The sequence below is a fragment of the Pyrgilauda ruficollis genome, unplaced genomic scaffold (genome assembly GCF_017590135.1).
Source record: "Pyrgilauda ruficollis isolate IOZ18807 unplaced genomic scaffold, ASM1759013v1 scaffold58, whole genome shotgun sequence".
Lineage (NCBI taxonomy): Eukaryota > Metazoa > Chordata > Aves > Passeriformes > Passeridae > Pyrgilauda > Pyrgilauda ruficollis.
The window spans coordinates 1123212-1144158 of NW_024527488.1; the positions used below are offsets into that span (position 1 = coordinate 1123212).

The 20947-nt window shown below is 43.8% G+C and overlaps 1 protein-coding gene across 1 annotated transcript; it reads left to right on the forward strand.

Moving 5' to 3' along the window:
- Positions 1-2154: 2154 nt before the first annotated feature.
- Positions 2155-20879, forward strand: FGF2 (fibroblast growth factor 2). Its single transcript, XM_041482290.1, has 3 exons — positions 2155-2521; positions 17029-17132; positions 20674-20879. The coding sequence occupies exons 1-3, from the start codon at positions 2155-2157 to the stop codon at positions 20857-20859; spliced, it is 657 nt and encodes a 218-aa protein (XP_041338224.1). The 3' UTR covers positions 20860-20879.
- The last annotated feature ends 68 nt before the right edge of the window (positions 20880-20947 follow it).

Below are 20947 nucleotides of genomic sequence, written 5' to 3' on the forward strand. Positions count from 1 at the left end.
GATGATCCTCGTGGGTCCCTTCCAGCTTGAGAGTCTCTGATTCTATTAAAAATTGTAGCTGGTTACAAAACAGTGCAGAACAAACAGAGAATGGCAGCAGTTCAGATGAATGGAACAGGTTAGAGAAGAGGTCTCTAAGAGGTGCTTTGGAAGCAGCAGGAAGGTAGGCTCTAAGGCATTGTAACATGGAGTGTCTTACACAGGCCAAGAGAAGGCTTGTGAAGGGGTTGGATAATTGATGGTCTGGGTGGAGGGGAAGCAGCCATATGGGTGTGATTGTGTGGAAGATCTGAGTTGAAGAAGGGTGGTGGAAGAGGCCACAAGAAAGGAAAATGCTACTGCCAGAATTGCTTTAGTCAATGTTCAAGGGCAGTATTAATGACCATATTAAGAGGCTGGACTGCAGAAGAAAGTAGAGTGGAGAAAAAAAACAGGCGTGTTTTCCATTTGAAGAAGAGAAAGGAAAATATATTAAAAAATATAGAAGGTTGGCAGATCTTGAGGTGAGTGTAGATTGCTTAGGGAATAGGACTTTCATTTCAGCTCTGTTATCTTTTAGTTGTAGGCCCCATGTACACAATTCCCAGTGACAAGCTTCTAAATAGTTCTCAACCCTCAAGTTTTATTGGTGCACTGGATTTTACTGATTTTCAAAAGGATCATTTGATAAGGAATTTATCCTGGCTGGCATACCTACCATGCCACCACTGGGTTTGGCCCCCAAATGGAGATCAGGGCTCCAAAGGCTCTGAGAAATACCAGGACCCTGTCCTGTAAAGCACGGTGTCTACTCTGCAGCTCTGTGACAGGGCACCCAGCTGTGAGGGCTGCCGTGTGTGCAGGGAATGTAAAATTCCAGGAGTGGCTGAGTGGAACCATGGATGTTTAGTCTTTAGAAAAGTTTTTTTGGTTTTAAGCATTTTGAAATCGCTTTTTTGTTTTTTAAAGAACTTATTAGAGTTTTTTTAAATAACATTTTCACCCCTTCCCTTCATCTACTTGAATTCAGCTTCATCTTCTCTTCGTCTGTTTTCCAAGAAAGACACAAGGACTTCAGAAGGCTCCACCGTGAAAGGACCCAAAACGCCCTGAATGGAGCTTCTGTTGCAGGGGAGGAGCAAGAGGAAACAAGGAAGGTCTTCACTGTTGGCTATGACCATCCAGAGCTCTCAGGTACAGTGATAATATGGGATTTCCATGAGAAATAGCAGAGAGTGTTTGAAGTGGAGGGGTGGCTGGGGAACCTAGGGAATGGGGGATGCTCACGGAGCAGCAGGGCTGCAGTGCCAATTTAGCAGCCGATGGCTGTCCCTGGGCTGTGCCTGTGGCACTGAGGGGAGCAGCTGACACGGGGTGAACCTGTGCCTGGGCTGGGCGGTGCTCTGCCTGCTCCCTTCATCATGAGGGTGTGGGAAGCAGCGTAATTGCCTCTGATTCTGGTAAAGAACTAAAATCTATGGCTTGCCAGAGGTCAGAGCCGGGAAGGGAAGTTAAGCGGCAACAAAATATCCTTGACGTACTTGCTAGCAAAGTGAATATTGCAAACTGCGTGAGCTGGATGCCGTGTCTGCCTTGGCGTTGGTTTGTTCCTGTGGGTTGCTGCATATTGGCTCTGTGAAAAGCCCAGTCTCTGCAGTCCCACTTGGGACTGTCCAGGGCTGCTTGTGCTGCCTTTGAAACCAGAGAGCTTCCCAAACTCCAGGCAGGAGCAGCCAGCCTGCTGTTAAACAAGAGATAAGGGGCACAAAGCAGATTTTGGGAAATAAACCTTTTCATTCTGTTTTGTTGTCAGCCTCAGGCACGAAGTGCATTTGATGGGTCACTATACTTTATAAACTCTGTACATTTGTTTTATGTACAAAAAAGAAGGGGAAGACCTGTACCAGAGGGGTCAGGTCAGAGGGGGAAGACCTGTACCAGAATTTTCACCTGTTGCCTTTTGCTATCACTTTGCTCCTGTTGGATGGGAGGAGAACTGGTTTCTGGTGAATGCAATGGAACAAAATGGTTACCACGGATTTATTTTAAACACATGTGTCATCATATTGTGATTTAAACAATTTAGTATGGTGCAGAGGCCACACAACTTCTTCTGATCTAAAATAACTCTCCAGTTACTTTTTTTATAAGGCCAGAGGAAAAGATGTCCGACCGATGTTCGCTGCATCCCGTTTCCAGCGCTGCCGGCAGCGATGCTCAGCCGGACAGAGCCCCGCGCTCCAGGCCGGGGTTCCTCGGCGCGGGGACCCGCAGCCGCCCCTGCCCGGTCCCCCGAGATGGCCGGCCCGGCTGTGCCGGCGCAGGGAGCGGCCCCCGGCGCGGCGCGGGGGCGGTCGGGGGCGGGGCGCGGCGGCGGCGGCGGGGGGCATCGCCACGCTGCCCGACGACGGCGGCAGCGGCGCCTTTCCCCCGGGGCACTTCAAGGACCCCAAGCGCCTATATTGCAAGAACGGCGGCTTCTTCCTGCGCATCAACCCCGACGGGAAGGTGGACGGCGTCCGCGAGAAGAGCGACCCGCACAGTGAGTTGTCCCGGGACCACCGCGGGCGGCACCGGGGCGGGCGGGTGACTCTTCGCCCGGGCAGCGGGACTGCGACAGGGGCCGCGCCTCGGCCGTCCCGCCCTGCCGAAGCTTCGGCAGCGAGCCGTGCTTGGAAAGCGCCCGTCTATGTGCCGAATGTTCTGCGGGAATAACCGCGAGTTTTCAGACGGAGTTAATTCATAGCGAGTTAATGCATACCGACATCCCGTAGCTGATGGTCCCGCACCAGCACCCGAGGGATGTCCCGGGGCAAAGCCTCGCTGGCGGTCCGCGCTCAGCCTGCTGGGTACAGAGTTTGTCAGGTGCACAGAGGTTGTGTTATGGACTTGAAGGGGTCTCTGGTTTGCATGGTCCTTACACGGGTCTGGTGGCACTTGAGGGCTCTACAGGGCGGCGGTGAATGCGTTGGATGCATCAAGGTAGAGAGGAGGCTGTTCTTGTTCCCGGTGCGGGTAGGTGCTCATGAGTAGGAGCACTTGTGGCACACAGGTACTCTTAGGAACAGAGGGGTAAATCTGGCCAGGGAAGCAGGGTTTATAACACACTGCTGTCAAAACCTTTTTGGCTTAAAATGTTACATGTTGCATTGTTTTTTTTTTTTTTGTTTTTTTTTTTAAACTTAATTAATGATGATATAGATACGGATAAAATGTATGGATTCCAGCAGCAGCAGGAGGCTGTCCCTCCAATGCCCGATCTTTTGAAGGGAGGGAAAGGCTCCTGGGCTGGGAACACACCCATGGACTGAATGATCACAGGCTTTCAGGGAGTGTGTGGCAGGTTGCTATTACCAACACAGGCTGCTTTTTGTCCCACAAACAAATTGCCTTTTGCAGAGCTCAGAATATTTTGGAAGAATTCAGCATGGAGGTTTTGTGGGTGTAGTGGTGAGTTTTTGATGCGCCTGTGAGGTGTTTCCTTCAGTGCAGGTAACTGACTTGCTGGGTCAGATCGTCCCAGTGAGATTCCTGGTTGGAGGGAATTTGTTACTGTGCTCGCTGTGCAGGTCCTGCCTGCAGGCATTTGGCATGAGGAGCAGGTGAAATGCCTTACTGGGATTCTTCATCTGCTTTGCACCTGTGCTCTGAGTGATGAATGCAGGGACTGGACTAAACTCAGGGACTAGGAGGAAAAGGAATTGAGGAGACAGACAAAAATTCTTAATATTACTTTCCACTTCGGACATTCACCTTGAGCAAAACAAATAGTTTTACCCAACAATTCCAAAGAAATCTTGTAACAGGAATCCTTCAAGGAAATAAATCTTACTAATTCATCAGACATGTCACCTCACCCTAGAAGTAGCTATGGAAATGTGCTGCAAAGGGAGGTGATGTTGAGTGGAGGATGTACAAGGCTTTAGCTGAGTCCAAGACATTGTCATGGTGGTTGGGTTCTTGCCCCGTTCCATCTTTGCTTTTGAAAAGTGCAGGTAGTGGTGTGTGGTGTTGTGTGCTCACCTGGCTGGGCCAGGATGCCCTGAGTGGAGCTGGTATTTATCACTGCTGCCTTTTTCATCATCGAGCTCCCTCATAATAATTTCTTCCCTCCTGCCTTTTATATTCTCTCAGGAAAACTAACATTAGTTTTTCATTCTTGAGTCCACTGAATGTGTGTTTTCTCTTCCTGTTGAGCCTTATCATTACTAAAATTTTCAACTGACATCTCGTGCGTTCCTGGTAGTGAGTTCTCTCCTTTTGTCATTATCAGACAGCTCTTGGCTTGTTGCTTTTTCTTCCTTTCTTTTTTTCCTGGAAGAGCCGTAGTTCTCAGAAGCAGAGAATAATCAGTGCTTGAAGCATCAGCGAGGCTCATTGCAGGGGCATTGCGTGGTTCACATCCTTAGCATCCTTGCTGTAAATACGTCATTCCACACGACTCTGCTCAACTCTGACCTGGTGAGTGCTGCTCTATGGAAGTCCCTGTGAAATCTCGTGGTATTCCTGGCATGGCAGAGGGCAATAAATCTTGGACAATGTGAGAGGACTTTAAAAAATAAATTAGCAATGAAAATAGACACCTCGAGTAGTTCAGGGTGATTTTCTTAGTTAAGCAAAAGGTTTTGTAAGGTGGTTTTGAGAAAAGAAATACAATGTCTGCACAATTTGGTTCAGAAATAATTAAAGGCCAGTTAGTAGAGATGCTTGTGGTTGCTGCTATTCCTAGGAATTAATTATACAAAATAACATTTCAGTAGCACATCATCCTTCTTACTTTTAAAGGAAGTTCTTATTTTAGAAGGCAGGTTACTGTCTCCTTATGTTTCAGACCAAAGTTTTCATACTATAAACAACTTCCATGATCCATGTCCTTTTTAGCTCCCCTCCTCCTGCCTCTGTTTGAACTACACATCTGCTTTAGGTCGTGGCATGGTTTTACACTGACCCCACTCACCTTCATTTATTCATAATTGTGTTGTTAATGAAATTAAGATTGGAAGTTGACGTCCTGCGCGCTGGAGGATTGGGATCATATGATTCACACAGCTGAAACCCAGGACAGGGCGTCTTCCATGGCCATTATTGCCACATCTGACGCGTGTGCTGCCATGACTCCAGCGAAGTGCCCCTTTGGACACACTCTGGGGACTGCGTCCAGAGCGTTTTCCCTTCAAGAGGTACTTTCAGACAAACAAGAAACAGAAGGCACTTTCTGAGAGTTTTGTTGTCTAAAGCAAAACAAAAAACATGGCTGGTTTGTTGTTGTTGATCAACAACTGTTGATTCATGCCCTGGAAATTGTACAAAGGACGCAGTGTTTTTGGCTCTTAGAAACTCTCCAGAGGTGTTTCTCTCAAAGAGGCTACAGTGAGGGGGGAAAAACCTGGAGAATGGAAAGGGAACACTTATCCATACATTTAGAACATGTCTAGTAGCACAGCTCGTTCCTTTCAGAGTTTCCCTAAATGAGGAATGGTTGGCATTTATGTATTTCCATAATTTCTTAGGCAGCTTTGTTTCATGATGAGCATAACCCAAGACAGTATCCAAGGCATCCTGAGCCATTCTTGTCCATTCCTTAATGAGGTGACAAGGCTCCAGCCTCTCACTTGGAAGGGATTCAGCTGTGTGAGCTCAGTCAACCCTGCAGATGTATGAAATACCTTCTTCCTGCTCAGTACCTCTCTCCTCTTCCATAAATATCTGCAGAAAATGTAAATTAGGGTAATACTGGTCCAGGAAAATTTCTTAAGAAGGTTCCTTTCATAAATAGTTGTTAATATTAAGATTTTGACTTGTCTCTCTCACAACATTAAAATGGTTACGCTCTAAATGTTTTGGAAAGACTGCTGTAGTATAGACTGACTTTTAGAGCAGCTCAGTGAAGATGATGGAAATCTGATCACTGATCATGCAATGGGAGAAAATTCATGGTGATCCTCAAGTTGAGCAAATGTCAGGACATGTTTCCATATGAAGGTTCAGGACCTGGTGTTTAGCTTTCATGGGTAAGTTGTTTGGGACTTGGATTATCTTCTTTCTCATTTTGGTGTCCCACAGACATGGCTAGAGCTGTTGACAGGGCAAGATCTTTTCCAAATCCCAGTGCTAAGTGAGAGGTGAGTTGTTTAAAAAAAAACCCCTGCTTCTAAATGTTCAAATACGTTCCTTCTACCAAAGTCCTTCTGGAAACAGACTCTTTTTGCATTACTTTTGATCTGTTGCACAGATCTTAACTGCTTTGCCAAGTACTTTGTGGCATAGCATGGAAATTCCTCCTGGCTCCTGGATGTAGCTGCTTTAGGGGATGAGGTAGCAGAGATCCCCTGTGTGAAAAAGTTGGGAATATGCTTCCTTTGCTTCTTTTATCATCAAAATATCATCATGTTCCTGCTCAGGGGAGGATGCCTTCTCATCTCTCACTGTGTCTGCTGCTCTTCTATCCCAGTTCCTAGTGAGTCTTGCCCACCCCAGAGCTGTGTGATCCAGTAGCAGTACACTCCAGAGGTGAACCAGGGCAACACGGGATGTCTCCAGTGGGCAGTGAACTGTCCCGTCCCTCCCAGCTTTTTTCTACCCAGTTTGGAAGTGGGGAAGGTTCTAAGGGCACCACCACCCACAGGTACACTAGAGGGCAGGATTTAGCCCTTAGATTGTCTCACACAGGAAATCAGGAGCACTTTTAGGTACTTACATAATCTGGTTTGCAGGAAAATGATAATCCATCTCCTGTGAGCCACTGCATTCCCAGAGCTGGAAAAGACAAATACAGATAACATTGTGAGATCAGATGGCTGCTGTTGGTTTTCGTTTGTTTCATAAATGCTTGAAAATTGTTCAGTTGTTTCTAAGAAAAAGTTTATCTGTAGTGGGGTCATATTTAGAAGAATTTTACAGAAAGTAAATTATTTTAGTAACTCAACCTGAATTTTAAATCTTTGTCTTTTCAGTGACACTTTGTAAGCTTTCCCCAACTCCCCTGGATTACAGATAAGGCAGGCAGTTCTAATAAATAATTATTTGATCATTATGATTTTTAGCACTCAGGGAGAATTGCCCTGGGGTCAGTGGCCATCTGTTCCAGGATACTTGAGAGGTGATGGATTGTGCTGAACTGGTTCACAGCCCTGGAATTAATGGTGCTTTTGACTGTCAGTGACAGTGTGTTTAGTGCAATTATCTAATATAACCGAACCAGACCCAGTGCAGCCCAGAGAATGCTCAAGATACTGTTGCTGAAGAACATACATAAGTGTATGACATCTGTAAATTGGATATCTATACCAGGTGGTGTCTGAAATGTTTATAGCATGATTTTTGAAGCCTGAAAGTTGGTAATGAGATACTGTTTCAATCCTGATGGAGAATTAATAGCCTTTGCTTTTGTTAGCACCTGCTTAAGACTATGTGTTTCAAAATAAAGCAGCTCTCTCACCCTTCATAATTTTCAGTAATGTTTGATAACAATGTGCGGGTCAGCTGTTTTGCCTGTGCCTCTTCTGCTGCCTCCAAGCTTGTCAATAAAAATATTCAAAGGGCGACTCTCTCTGGAGTGCTGGTGGCATTTTAGGGTTATTATCTTACGTAGTTTTTTGTTTGTTCAGGGTAGGGCCAGATTTTGACTGGGGCTCGATAGGATCAGCCGAGAATACAAATGAGATGATGTCTGCGCAGTTGGGTGGAGGTCGTCTTGCAGGAGCTGTCATGGTGCACTGCTGCTGGAGTGACCCTGGGCGAGCCTGTCGCTCATCTTTGACTTTCAGAGCTGGAAACCACATTGACCGAGTGATTCAAAGGAGAAGGAGACTGAGGGTACTGGGAAAGGGCAAAGTGGGGCGCAAACTCCATGGCCATGTGCAGTGCCAGTGTGGTGAAATTCTGCTCATGTGCTGCAGAGCTCAGGGGTTTGTCTGTTACCTTCTGACAGGGTTTTAGTGGATCTCATAAAACCACAATCATTAGGATTCCTGGAATATGCAAGTCACAAAATCCTTGTAGCCGTGGCTGTGGAATCCTGCATGGTGGTGTTTTGTAAGAGCAAGGAGAGACTTCAGCTGTGATACAGCTTGAAAATATTTGTAGTCTCTTTCTTGGTTCTTTCCTTTCTGCTCTCAGGCTGGCCCACAATGCCTGATGCAGACTTACCCCATATCCCCAGACACTCTGTGCCGTTCTCTGGGGATGAAGCTTTAGGGTATTTTTGGTGTTAAAGGATGTCCTTAACATACTCAAGTGTGCAGTTATCACAGCATCTGGATCTGTGCTTGGGGGAAAGTCTGCAGCACCTCTGGTGACTCGCATCAATTTTTTGGTATCTTTTCTTGGCGTTTCTAGGTACTGGGGAAAAAAATCTTGAAGTCTTTATTCTTCACCACATATTCATCACTGAGATGCCAAGAAAAGTGCCAGAGCTGGTACAAGGGAGGTGGTAGGAGTGCTGGTAGTGTGGAATGCAATGTCCCTCTCCAGTGACAGCAGATTGTCACTGCCTACCTGGGATGCCATGTCCTGAACTATCTCGTCTGTTAAAATGCAGGACAGGATACAACATCTTCCCAGATGGATGTCTTGAAAAGCATGAGCAGAATCTGTGCAGTAGTCACCTGTGTTACATTTCAGGTTAGAATAGTAATTTTGGGACTGTATTACAAAGGAAGTTCATACAGTCCCTCAACTCTGGGAAGACCAGTGGAGAGACCAACATTCCCGGGTGGAGTGGCTGTGTGCAGTTACTCTGTAGGATCTGCTGGTACCTGTGGGAACAGAGGTGGATCCAAAACCAGGAGCATGTGTTGGTGTGGAGAAGCAGCTACCAATGGCCACGTAGGGGCTGTCACCTCTGTGGAAGTCACTTAGGGAATCCTGCTGCACAGACCTGTTGGGCTGAGCAGTTCCTGGGAAACAATATGTGGATTCAGTTCCTTGGGTTTCTCCACCTGTAACGGAGCAGTTAGGATAAATAGCTGAACGTGCTCCATTCATTGGAGTATGTAAATAGGAAGGATTCATTTTGTGGTTTTAGAGATGTTTACAGACTGATTGTGGATGTTTTGCTGACGGTAATGTTGTTCATTCAGGAAAATGGAGGGGAAAAATGTACAATGCTCATGTCCTTAGAAATGCAGGAATTCCTCAAAACTGAAGAGGTGCACAGAACTGGCTCATGTTGCCAGGTGTTATTTATTTCAGTCCCAAGCTTCTGCTTGCTTTACAGCTTCAAGCAGTAACCTCCTCCGGAGCACTTACCTGTGCTAGATGCTAGAGCAAGTAGCAGTAGTAGTAAGGTGTTTTCCAGTGATCAGGCTCTAGTCCCATGGATCAGTACTGTCAGTGTGATATTTTATTAGGAGAAAATGCTACTAGGAGTGGGGTGCGTGGCTGCTGCTTTGATGTGGTGTAAGGTGATACAGTTTGATGGCCAGTGCTTGTAGCTGCTGTACTTACTGCAGGAGCGCCCTCTTGCAGGAGATGTCTGGAGCAGTGTAGGCACTGAAACCATCACGTGGATCTAAATCAGGGTATGGGCACTAGCAATGGTCAGGCTGAAGCAGCAGGGAGTCAAGTAGGTTCTTCCAAGCTGCAGATTCCAAGGTCTCTCTTTCGTTGTCAGGAGAGTGCTCACATCCCTTGTTAGTATAGTTCAAATGTACTCAGAATAAAATTGAGGGGTGTTACCCAAATATGCACTGTGCATTTTATTTTCAGTCAAGGAATTTGATTTCTTACAAAGAAAATTCTTTACTCAAGCAGGGCTGCATTCAAAAGCAAATTAGAGCCTTTTTGTGAAGAGTGGGATTCATTACTGTGCTGGGTCAGCAGTGATTGACAGCTCTTGTCCTTCACTGCAGCTCGTGCTGTTCCCCTGTGCATGCTTTATTTAAAGGTCAGCACAGGGTGGTTACACAGCTTGATGGAAGGGGATGAAATAGCAGGATGAAGTAAGACTTCGAGCTTATTGTGGCATTTGCACTGTCCTTGCAATAAAGGAGCTGGGCTGGCACCAATGCTATACTGTGTGTGCATGTGTATGGCTTTAAATTTTTAAAAATTTGTTTACTTTTTCCAAAAATGTTTATTAAAGTCTCAATGATCAGTTCAGTTTCATTGGTACTGGAGATGAGGAAAGTACAAACACAGCATAATTGCTGTCTCAACCTTTTGGCCAGGTTAAGAGCAATGAGCTGTAAAAGGTAGCTCAATTCACACAAGCTCCTCTGTATGGGGTTGTTCCTTCTTCCTCCCTGGCTGCTGTGCCATCTCTCTGGATCCTGGGTGCCTGACAGAGTTCCTTTTTCACCACTGTGCTCCAGACTCTCTGAAATCCCATTTACTTATTCTTCTTGGCATTCCTAAAATCCAGCTTTTCCTTTCCAACTGTGACACTGAGGCTTATTGAGCCTATGGGGCAGCAATGTCTCACCACTGCTCTGGCAGCCTTTGCCTTTCATCTCATGTGTTACTGCTCCGACATCAGTCACAGCCCTGAAATACTGTGTACTACTGAGTAGTTGTGTGAGTTCTACCTGGAGGAGGAACACTACAAAATACCTTCTAAAAATTGCACATTTTACCTTCTCTGTCTTCTGAAATGCTGTTCCCATGTTTGCCTTGGGTTGTCCCTGGTTTTATGTGTTTGTTTTGCTGCAAGTAAAAAACAGGTCATAGTTACAAGGAGATGAGTGAACGCACAGTAACCATAAAGCTGAATTTCTGCAACTTCTGTACGTGTCTTCTGACACGGCTGTGTTGGCTGAACAGTTGCACCAGCTTTGTTCTGAAGTTAAACACCCAAAAGTGGTTATTCTGTGATTTACTTCAGTCAATACTAAACGAAACAAAGTGAAAGCAGATGAAAACAACACAGGGGATACCTTACCCGTGCTAAGAAAAGCCCTTTGGGAACAGTCCTAAAAAAACTACATATGAACAGGCATGCATGATTGTTTTGATAAGGAAACCCTGAAACATTTTTCTAAATCAAGAAGTTGGGATGAAAATAATGGTAATTTGGAGACTAAGCTTTATTACCTATACCTAGTAAGGAATGAAGTTCTTCTCTGGTAAAGTTAGGAATTTTTTCTGTTTGCTTTTATCCTCTTGACTTCCAAAGATGCATCAGTTCATCTGCAATGCCAAGGAGTCAGCAAACAGTGTGGCAGAAGGCATTTAGAAGGGTTTTACATGACGGTGACTTGGAGTTTCTGGCGTACACAGTCCTTTCGTAATACGAAGCAATTGCTGTTTACTCGGCAGCACAAAATGCCCAAATCGTGCTTTGTAAGCAGAATTCACAAACTTTGGATTTGCTTTTGCATGACATTTTTACTTTTAAAGGGCTTGACTAGGTTTGATCAACCAGATTATGCAAGCTGTGAGAAGTGGAGAAGTGTGGCTCTGTGTGTTTTACACGTGGGCACACAGGCAAGGAGCAGTGCCTGTCACGCTATTCTGAAATTATTGTTCTGCATGATGACTTTACTGTCTTTTATATGAAATTTATAGGGAGCACCAGAGAATGCTGTGTGTTTGGTAAGCAGTGTTTCATGGGGAGGATTCCCAGTGTCATAGGTGCATGTTAGGTAGAACTGGGTACTTGCAGGAATTGAGATCAAGATAAAAATCAGAATAGGTGGAGAACCTGAATAGGGAAATCATTTCCATTTTATTCAGTATCTGTACTATGTAAAAAGGTGAAAACTTTTAAAATCTGAGAATGTCTATGTTAGTGTGGTTGATTATGATAGTGGCTGGATGCTTGAGCAGTTACACAAGTTACTGTTCCGCTTCAAGCCTTGGTTTACTCTTAAGTGTAATGGGAACTTCCTGAAGTGTTTGTGTTTCACAAGTGTGTATTTTTGTTGTAGATGTTTACATTTTGGACACCTTGGGTCTGTCTGTCAGTGGTTTTATGCCTCTGGCTGGCAAAAAGGAAAAAGATACACTTAGAATGTTGTCATGCAAAAGCAAAGAAATGTGCCTTTGTATGGGAGCGTGACTCACTGTTTCTCGTCCTGACACTCCATTGGCTTGATTGTTCTTGTCGCAATTCTGATGGTTTGGTTTATTAGCAGCCCACCTCTCCTGCTAAGGTTTGCTGGTTGTTTCTCCTCTCTGTTTCTCCTTTCGCCACCTCATATGTTTTCCAGGTTTTAGGCAGTGTGTGCATCAGCCACTGGCTCTAGCAGTGGCTCAGTTTTACCATGAGTGTATGAAAGCAAACGAGGAGTTGTTCTCTTATTCACAGTCTGAAGACTTGGGGATGCCTCGTATGTCAGCACTTACCAAATAGCAGAAGACGTTGAATTGCTAATTGTACCTTTGAGAAAGAGATACCAGAAACTGTCAGAGTGGGACTGAAGGACACAAAGGTATTTGTAATTCTTAGAGAAAGTTACAGTAGGCATCACCAGGCTGGGGTTTGGATCTGATCCAGCAGGCAGGAAAAGCCAGAAGGGGGGTGTTAATATATGCGTGTTTGTAAATGCATATGTGGCTTTGAACCAGCCCCTGGGTTTGTCGTGTTAGGTGTGGAGCAAACACGTCTGACTCCTTATGTTTTGCTTGGACACCTGGCTGGGAATAGATGTTGCCCCTGAGCATGAAGGAATGGCCAGCTTCAGCCACAGAGGATGGTGGAGTGGGAATTCGGCTGTAGGGTGTTGCATTTAGCGAAACGTTGTTGTGTCTTACTTTTCCCCTCTTTTTTTGTGAACTTCCTTGCGTTTCTGATGCTTATTCCCTCTGGAGCTGATCCACCTCTGCAGTGAGACTGCAGAATAGCTGCTTTGTGCTTTCCCGTGGGCACGGAGGTGCAGGAGGATGGGCAATGGGAGCTGGCGCAGCAGCTTCACCGCACTGTCACTCGGGGGCCTCGTGGAAGGATTTTCCTTACAGGGCCTCTGCAAATATGTTGGAGATGGGCCCTGAGCTTTTGGCTGGGGCTGAGCTTTTCCACAGCAGACTGTAGTAACACTAGTCATTGATCCAGAGACGTGCAGCCTGGGATTTTTGGGGGTACAGAAACTCTCCCTTCTCGTACACTGAGTGAGAGGTGTTTTGCTTTTTGTTCCAATAAAGCAGCTGTATGTTACTGAAAACGGGGGTTGAAATAGTATCCAGTTTTTCCTCTCTTCCCAGGCTGTGAGCTGCTCCCTTAGCTGCAGTGTGCCAGGCAGGGTTCTCACTGTGAAATGATGGAGTCTCTTCAGCAGGAGTCTGGACTAGAGAGAGTCCTTCTGACCTGACTTTTGTGTGATCCTGACACTGGGGATGGTACTTGTAGCTCTAGTCTGTCTGTAGGGTGTTAGCTAGCTAGAAGGGTTACAGTGAAAATACAGCTGAGGCTGTAATCAAACCTTTATTTGCTGTGTAAATGCATCCAAAGCCAGAAGCTCATTGTTGGTTTTTACTTCATGGTTTCTCTGATATAGTGGTTAGAGTTCTCACTTCCTTGTGGATGAGAAGGAAAATGGGGGTTTTATTAATCCCTTTGGCTAATACATCCTCAAATTCCACCTCCTTCAGATGTGTGAGTTTGCCTCCTGCTCCAGGAGAGCACCCTCCTGTACTGCCCTTACCCTGCCCTGTCTTCACTGCTCTTTTTGTTTGCCTTTTATTTTATTCCAGATGTGTTTCTGTCCCTTTCTCTCCTCCCTGTGACCTTTATTTTCCCTTTTCCTTACTAATCCTGTGGCATTCTCCTGCCCCAGAACATCTTAGCCAGTGCAGCTGCTGTGAGTGAAATACCAGCACGTGGCTTTGGTCACAGGGATTGCCCCGGGTGAAGGGCTTGCCAACAGATTCCCACTGGGAGTCAAAAGGTAGTACCAGCTCAGCAGTGAACAACTTCCAGAATGTGCAGCTCTGTTTTTCTGAAGTATTAAGTTGGTAGGTTTTGCCCAGGTCTTTGAAATGAACCGATTTTGAAGGAGATTTTTGGCCAAACTGTTTATGATGCATAGCAATGAAACCTTTTGGGACCGTTTAAGTTGTGCAGTTCCTGGGTCTGGGCCACTCTAAAGCTTTGGTTTATTAGAACTGTAAAAGAACCTGAGAGTTTGCATTGTACGTGTGATTTTCCAGTTCTAGTGCTCAGGACAATAAAAGTACTTTTGGAAAATGTTCATGTTTTCTCTAGTCTCTGCATTTGCTAACAACTTTCCTGTCTAGCTACTTGTCCTTAAAATTATTTTCTCCACTGGACTGTGCAAAACTGTCTTGGAAATAATTTTTTTTGAGGTCTCTAAGAAAACGAGGAAGATCCATTTTTTAACAGAAATCTGAAACTTTGCCAACCACAATGCTATTAAATACCACTTTTCAACTTCCATATTCTTAGAAAAGTCTCTCCAAGCTGTGAAATAAATGCCCATTTGTAACTCTCTAAAATACACTGTTTTGTTTAACCTGCAGCTTGTACATCTGTCCTGGCCACTGTGACAGAACATCTCAGTGCCTGCTGCAGTGTGCTCCAGCTTCCTTTAGTGCCACAGATTGTACCGGTTTCTGTGGAAATTCAGGTTGGACTACATAGCTTGTGTTTTTCAGCCAGAACATCAGTGAATATGAATCTCTAACAGACCTCTGTGTATTGCTGGGAAAAAAACATTCCCTCTCTATCCATTTTTATATGACTGGAAGGCACTGTAGGTTCACTTGAACTACATCACTCAGAGTTTCTCGGCTGATGTAAAAGTGCAAATGTACATCCTGCAATTCATTCCTTCTTACTCAGCAGAATGATTCTATTAAGCTAATTATGATAGACAAGAAAGTTTCTAATAGGAGCTGTAAATTTCCTGGGTCCTTTGAGTTGGTTTTATTGTTTAATTTAATAACTTATCAATGACTTAGCCCCACTCCTGGGGAAGTTTGCTCAGCGGGTGAGCTCTGTGTTCTCACAACACCAGCAGGCATCAAGCAGAGCCTCGTGCTTGGTGTTCCTTGTGGATTGCAGGGCATGAATGGGAACAGGGAAATAACTCACTGCCATGCTGGAGGGGCCAGAATATCTGGGAAAATGGGCCTTTTTAGCCCTTGGTTAATGAGCTCTTTCACAGCAACCTGCTATTTTTTTCGGGCTACAAATGTCTTAATTATTTGACTTTCATGGATGGTATCTTGAGGTTCAGTTACGCTGAAAACAAGTATTGGGAGTAGATGTGAAATACTGGAGTCTGCACTGTTGCTGCTGGTGACCAAAGGCTGTAAAAGATGCAGATCATCAATGTCAAGTGATACATTTCTCTTACAACCAATTTATTTGCAGTGAGCTAAACCTAAAATTGTCGCTTCTGCTTATGATCATGTGGTCAAAATGGGTTTGATCAGTAAGGCTGTGTTGTATCTTGGCATCTCCACTTCAGTGTAACCATGTGGCAAATAGTTACTGCATTAATAAAGCTGTAAAATAACACTGAAACCTGAAAAACTCACACTACTGTTCTGGTCTGTTTGTTCACGTGTTTTTGGAGTTGGAGAGGAAAACCCAGTGAAGCCGATTTTCCTTTTGGAGCTTTCAGTATTGCAGCTCTTTTCAAACTCTGCAGGAATACCTTGGATTTGTTTTGGTTTTTTTTTTTTTTTTCCTTTCACAAGCTATACAAATTTTTACAGGACTTAGAAACCTTTACCAGAGGTTTATTTTTACAAAATTTGAACTTCTGGCCTGGTGTGATGCTGTAGGATTTCATGTGTGTTTTTGTCCAGAGAAAGTCACAAAGCATAATAAGTCAGTACTGTAGTAATTAATATTAATTTTCAGCTTTTCCACAGCTGTTTCTTGTTAAGTGTGTGGTGAAAGCTGTGTGCTTGGCACATCTCAAAAGTCCATTTCCCACAGTCCCTGCCCAGAGCACTTTTCCACGTTCTTGCTTCCCCAGAGGCTAAGGAGTTACACCAAAGTGTTTGGAGCTGTTCACAAGTCTGATTTTGGCCTCATAACTTAGGAGCACTATATTTTGGATACTTGATTCTGAGATGAAATTGTGCCTGACTTTTAACTTTTACCCTAAAAAAGGGTTTGCAATTATCCCAACAGTTTTATGTACCTTGTATTCCTGATGCTGGAGTTTCGGTTGGTTTCTGCAGTGCTGTCTTTTTTTCCCTTCAACAAAAAGCCAAAAAAGCAACAACCTCTCTCTGAATCCGAAGAGATGCTGCTTCTCCAAAATTTACAGTCACTTAGGCATTTATTCTGATGGCTGAAAAGCTCAAGGTATTTAAAACTGCATCTCCAAATGGAATAAAGTACCTGCTGAACCAATGCAGGTGGGTGAAGGAAGCTCCTGTCTGAGATGTTGTGTACAACAGGCAAAGGCAGGCAAAAGGGAAGTTTTCTTGTGTTCATCCAGACTACTGGCTTTGATTTATGGCTACAGAAATCAGTTAAGGCTTTGTGTTAATAGGTAGTAGCTAAAAGCTGTGTGACAGGACCTTACAGGTTTTCATTTCTATGAAACCTTTAATTTCTTTTAATTAATGCAAAACATGTTCTTGCTTTGTATACCACCGTTTTCTTGTGCTTTTGGTGCCTTCATCTACTGCTGCAGTTCTGTTTGTTTGTTCCACCCACTTGTTGGATGGATGAGGTAAACTAATGGATATTTGCTGTTGGGAACTGCCAGAACCCTCAGGGAGTGATAGGGACCTGGACAGTCTCAGTTAGGCTCGCTGAGAGTCTGCCTGTACAGGGCTGTGTGCGTGCAGTGTCCGATGCTGTTCTGCAAACCTCTGGAAAAATTGCCATGAAAAACTTCCATTTTTTGGGAGTATCTGACTGTGCTCTAAGTGGCCTTTCAAGGAATATCATGGGTTTTAAGCTGCATTTTGCTTTATGCAAAATGACGATGGAATAACTCAATCTTGCTATTGCAAATTCGAAAGTAGCTACTTTCTTTGTATAAATGGGGTCAGAAAGCCAAAGGTGGAAAATTTACTATTTTCATTGCAAGCTGAAGCTTTCTGTGGTGGAGGTTTTGAAGCACTGACTGCTGCGATCCCACGATGGCTGTGAAACCTTTTGTCTTTTTTTTTTTTTGTTCGCAGTCAAGCTGCAGCTTCAGGCGGAGGAGCGAGGAGTGGTGTCCATCAAAGGTGTCAGTGCCAATCGCTTCCTGGCCATGAAGGAGGATGGCAGATTGCTGGCCTTGGTAAGCAGCACTCGCCTGATGTCTCTGTGTTGCTGTGTCCTGCCCTTGCTCTGTGCGGGGTAGTCTTTCTTCCTGCAGGACTTACTCAGCTGCTCGGTGTGGGATTTATCAGGATAAATGAGCTCTGCACAGCTTCTGCCAGTTACTTGAAATAGGGATTAGGAGGAGTTGGGTATTTCTGCCCTACCTAGGAGCTGCAAAATTTAACAGGAATGGCTTCTCTGAGAGGGAAAAAAATCACAGTGATCAGGAAATTACAAAAACAAATGAAGAGTAAAGTGTCTGCCTTTTTACTCTCAGGAGTAATTTTTTCCTCTTTTACTTGCACATAAAATGATTTTAAAAGACCTCTTTGAAGGGGAAAGTAAAGCTGATTTCTTTTAGAAAATTACTTTCATGGCACTAATCTGTATAAATTTTTTTTCTCATTTTCCTCTTTGTAGAGACTAAAGTTTTTTTGGGCACTTGTACTTCCTAACTAGAAAACTGGCAAGAAAAGTATTTTTGCAAATGTGATGATAAAATTTTAAAAGTTATATAAATATGGGTAAAATTAAGCTGCTCTCTAGTGAGACTAGTTTTAGTTTAAACTCTTATGTGTTTTACTGGTATCAGCTGAATTTTTAACTGTGTTTTAAAGCCAGTGTGTGCAGCAGACTCGGAGAGTTAATGTCTCTCTGAGGCAAATGATAAATTTTGTTTTAAGAGATGCAGTTACATTAATTTTGCTTATAAGACCTAGACACTGTAAATCCCTCATCCACATTTGTATCCTTCAGTGCCTGGTGAAGTATCTGGTGAAGCACCAGGGCACCCACCCTGCCAGAATTTTGGTTTGCAACAGCCCCTGGTGCTTTGTGTATTCACACAGCCCCATTCAGCCTCTGTGCAAGCCTGCTCCGTGGCCGGGGCTAGCAATGTGCATTCCTAACCCTGGCTGAACTGCAGCTGATGAAAGACCTATGCCAGGGGATGTAGAAATTTTTTCTGATTCTCCTCCTCTGCCTCCATGAAATGAGACTGAAAGTAGTTTTACAGGAGCAGGACTCCCCAGGGTGCTCCTCAGTCCTGGCTCCAGGGAGTTTTGTGTGGGCTCGGAAATGCAGTTAAAGAACCTGCTTCAAGTTACTCGGATATTGTGTGACAGCTCAGTTGAAGAAAATGTGAGGAGTTGTCCACTGTGCTATTCTTGAGTTAAGTATAATTGGGAATTTCCTGTGGTGCTGGTGCAGTGGCATTCGGCTTCCCATTCTAATAGCACTCCGTACCCTGAGTGACTGGCGGGGAATGGTCAAAATAGGGCGTTTAGCACCGTTTGTGAAATGATAAACATAAACACAGGGGTGTGTTTATATTTGGGATTTCTGACCTGCTGCTGCACGGTGGGTTTGGTTGTAGAATATGCTTCCCTTGCAGCAGTTTTTGTTTGCTTAGTTCCTGTAAGGCAAAATGCTTGTAAAGTATTGTACAGTCATTCGGAATTACTCTCTCAGAATATGTAAAGTTGGGTCACTTTGTACTTCCCACTTGAGCTTGTAAAACTTTTTTCTTTGGTGTTGTTTCTGGAAATGGGTATTACTTTAATCATATTTGCTGCACGCAACATTTTTCTTATTCATAGGTGGAAACTCTTCTCTTTAAGACTTTTTTTCTCCAACCAGCCGAACAAATGCTGCTGCAATTTCATGGCTGTTTTCTGTAGCACTGGCAATGTTTTTCCATGAGGATTTCTGCGCTGTGACTTCCAGCAGTCTGTGGCTGGCTGTGCCTTTACCATTTTCTGCTTCCAAACACATTCAAGAAACTGTTTCTAATTGCCAGCGTCTCTTGTTCATTTAGAGCAGGGCTGTTTCAAGAGAACTTGCAAAGAGCGTACACTAGAAATGTCTGTGGTGAATTGCACATGGGGAAACACTGCTGAAATTTCTTTCAAAACATTATGGAACTTTTAATTTCTAAACACATAATTTAGTCCTCTAATCAGTCACTCAAGTACTAATCTGTCCTCTTTAATATCTGGGGTTTTTAATTACTTTTCAGTGTCCAGGATCAATTTGTGTAGTGTCCTTGTTTTACAAATAAATTAATATTTTTGGAAATATGTTTGCAAATTCTTATTCAGGCCTGTTTTTCATCTTGTTGGATGTTTTTGTAATTACTTGTTGAGACATGCTGCAGGGTTTGTTCTGAACGGGGCTTTGCAGGATGATTTATTGCACAGCCCGTGGACCACTGCTCACCCTGGTGACCTGCGTGGGGGTGCAGTGGTTCTTGTCTGGAAATCTGGATGATGCAGCTTTTAACTGAGCATTTTCATGTTCTTTACTAACAGAATCAGTCACGGGGGAGAAGTGATCTCTACCACTGGAGGAAATGGCTGGTTGTGAATGCAGATAGTCAAAACCTCCCCTTGGAAAATGCTCTTTTAACTGAAAATATTTATGCAGAAATGCATCTGTTCCAGCAGATTTTCAATGAAAAAAATGGAAACATTTCCCATCTGATACGGCTTATTTTGACTTTCCAGATTAATTATAAGAATGAAGTACTTTCACATTATGGAATGAAATGTGATTATTTATTTCATTAAGAAATTTCCCAAACTTCCCATGAAAGGAAGGATTTTGACTAACTTGTATTTTGTGATAAATAATTCGTTATTTAAGGATATGACCTGTTCATTCTGTCATGATTATGTGGTTTTGCTGTGATCAGCCAGGTTTTGCCAGACTTGAAGGACTTGACTCGAAGCGGAATTCTTGTCTTTTGATGTTATGGATTCAAATTGTTCTCAAAGAATATTTGTGAGGATAACCTGCATTTAGTTTGAACAGAGTTCAGGTGTTTCATGAGGTGCTGAGAAAGCTTATACTGCCAGATCTGCACTCTGGATGCAGCCTGGACTTTCATTGTATCTGAAAGGAAAAACCACAGATATCTAGGTGCTGACATTGACAGTGCAGTGGCTGGCATCCCGCTCTGGCTTGACAGCAGTCCAGCTCCTGAAATGTCACCTCTGGGGGATGTTAAGGAATACATAGTTCATGAAGCCTGAGCTGTCATTTGTCACCTTAATGATAGGGTTTATGTCAAAACGTTTACATTGATAATGGACTGTAGGAAAGCACTGGTGTCGCATATACTTTGGGGAGAAGTAAGGACTTTTTTCACCCTTTTTTTGATATGCCTCTGCCTGAATTTCCAGTGTGGGTAATTGTATTGAATTCTGCTTGAAGTTTTTGTTCTTAAAGGCTTCTTTTATACATTTTCTGATCAGAACAAAGAATTACACAGTAATTAAGAGGAAATTAAAAGCTGCTTAATCTGTATTAGAGACAATAAATGAACCGTAGGTAAAAACCTCTTATTGTAGCTGTTTTTAACAATATTTTCACAGTAAGTATCTTTCTTCAGTTGTGAAACAGTTAATCTCTATTTCTTAAAACCAAAGGTACTGCTCACATTCTTGCTAAATTAGTCCCCTGAATGTGAAGAATTGATTTGTGGTGCTACACCAGTAATGCTCTCTTTTCCCTTTTAGAAATACGCAACAGAAGAATGTTTCTTCTTTGAACGTTTGGAATCCAATAACTATAACACTTACCGGTCACGGAAATACTCGGATTGGTATGTGGCACTGAAAAGAACTGGACAGTACAAACCTGGACCAAAAACTGGACCTGGACAGAAAGCTATCCTTTTCCTTCCCATGTCTGCTAAAAGCTGACTTCCATAGCAGATTCTGAGCACCAATGCCACACAGCACTAAAGATGTCGTTTTTCCTACTCCTCTCCAAAGTAGCCAAATATAAGCA

Bases quoted from the DNA above. Each gene is read 5' to 3' on its own strand.
- FGF2 (XM_041482290.1), top strand. From the start codon at position 2,155: ATGTTCGCTGCATCCCGTTTCCAGCGCTGCCGGCAGCGATGCTCAGCC. The intron at 2,522-17,028 runs GTGAGTTGTCCC...TTTTGTTCGCAG, and splicing joins CGAGAAGAGCGACCCGCACA to TCAAGCTGCAGCTTCAGGCG. The intron at 17,133-20,673 runs GTAAGCAGCACT...TTTCCCTTTTAG, and splicing joins ATGGCAGATTGCTGGCCTTG to AAATACGCAACAGAAGAATG.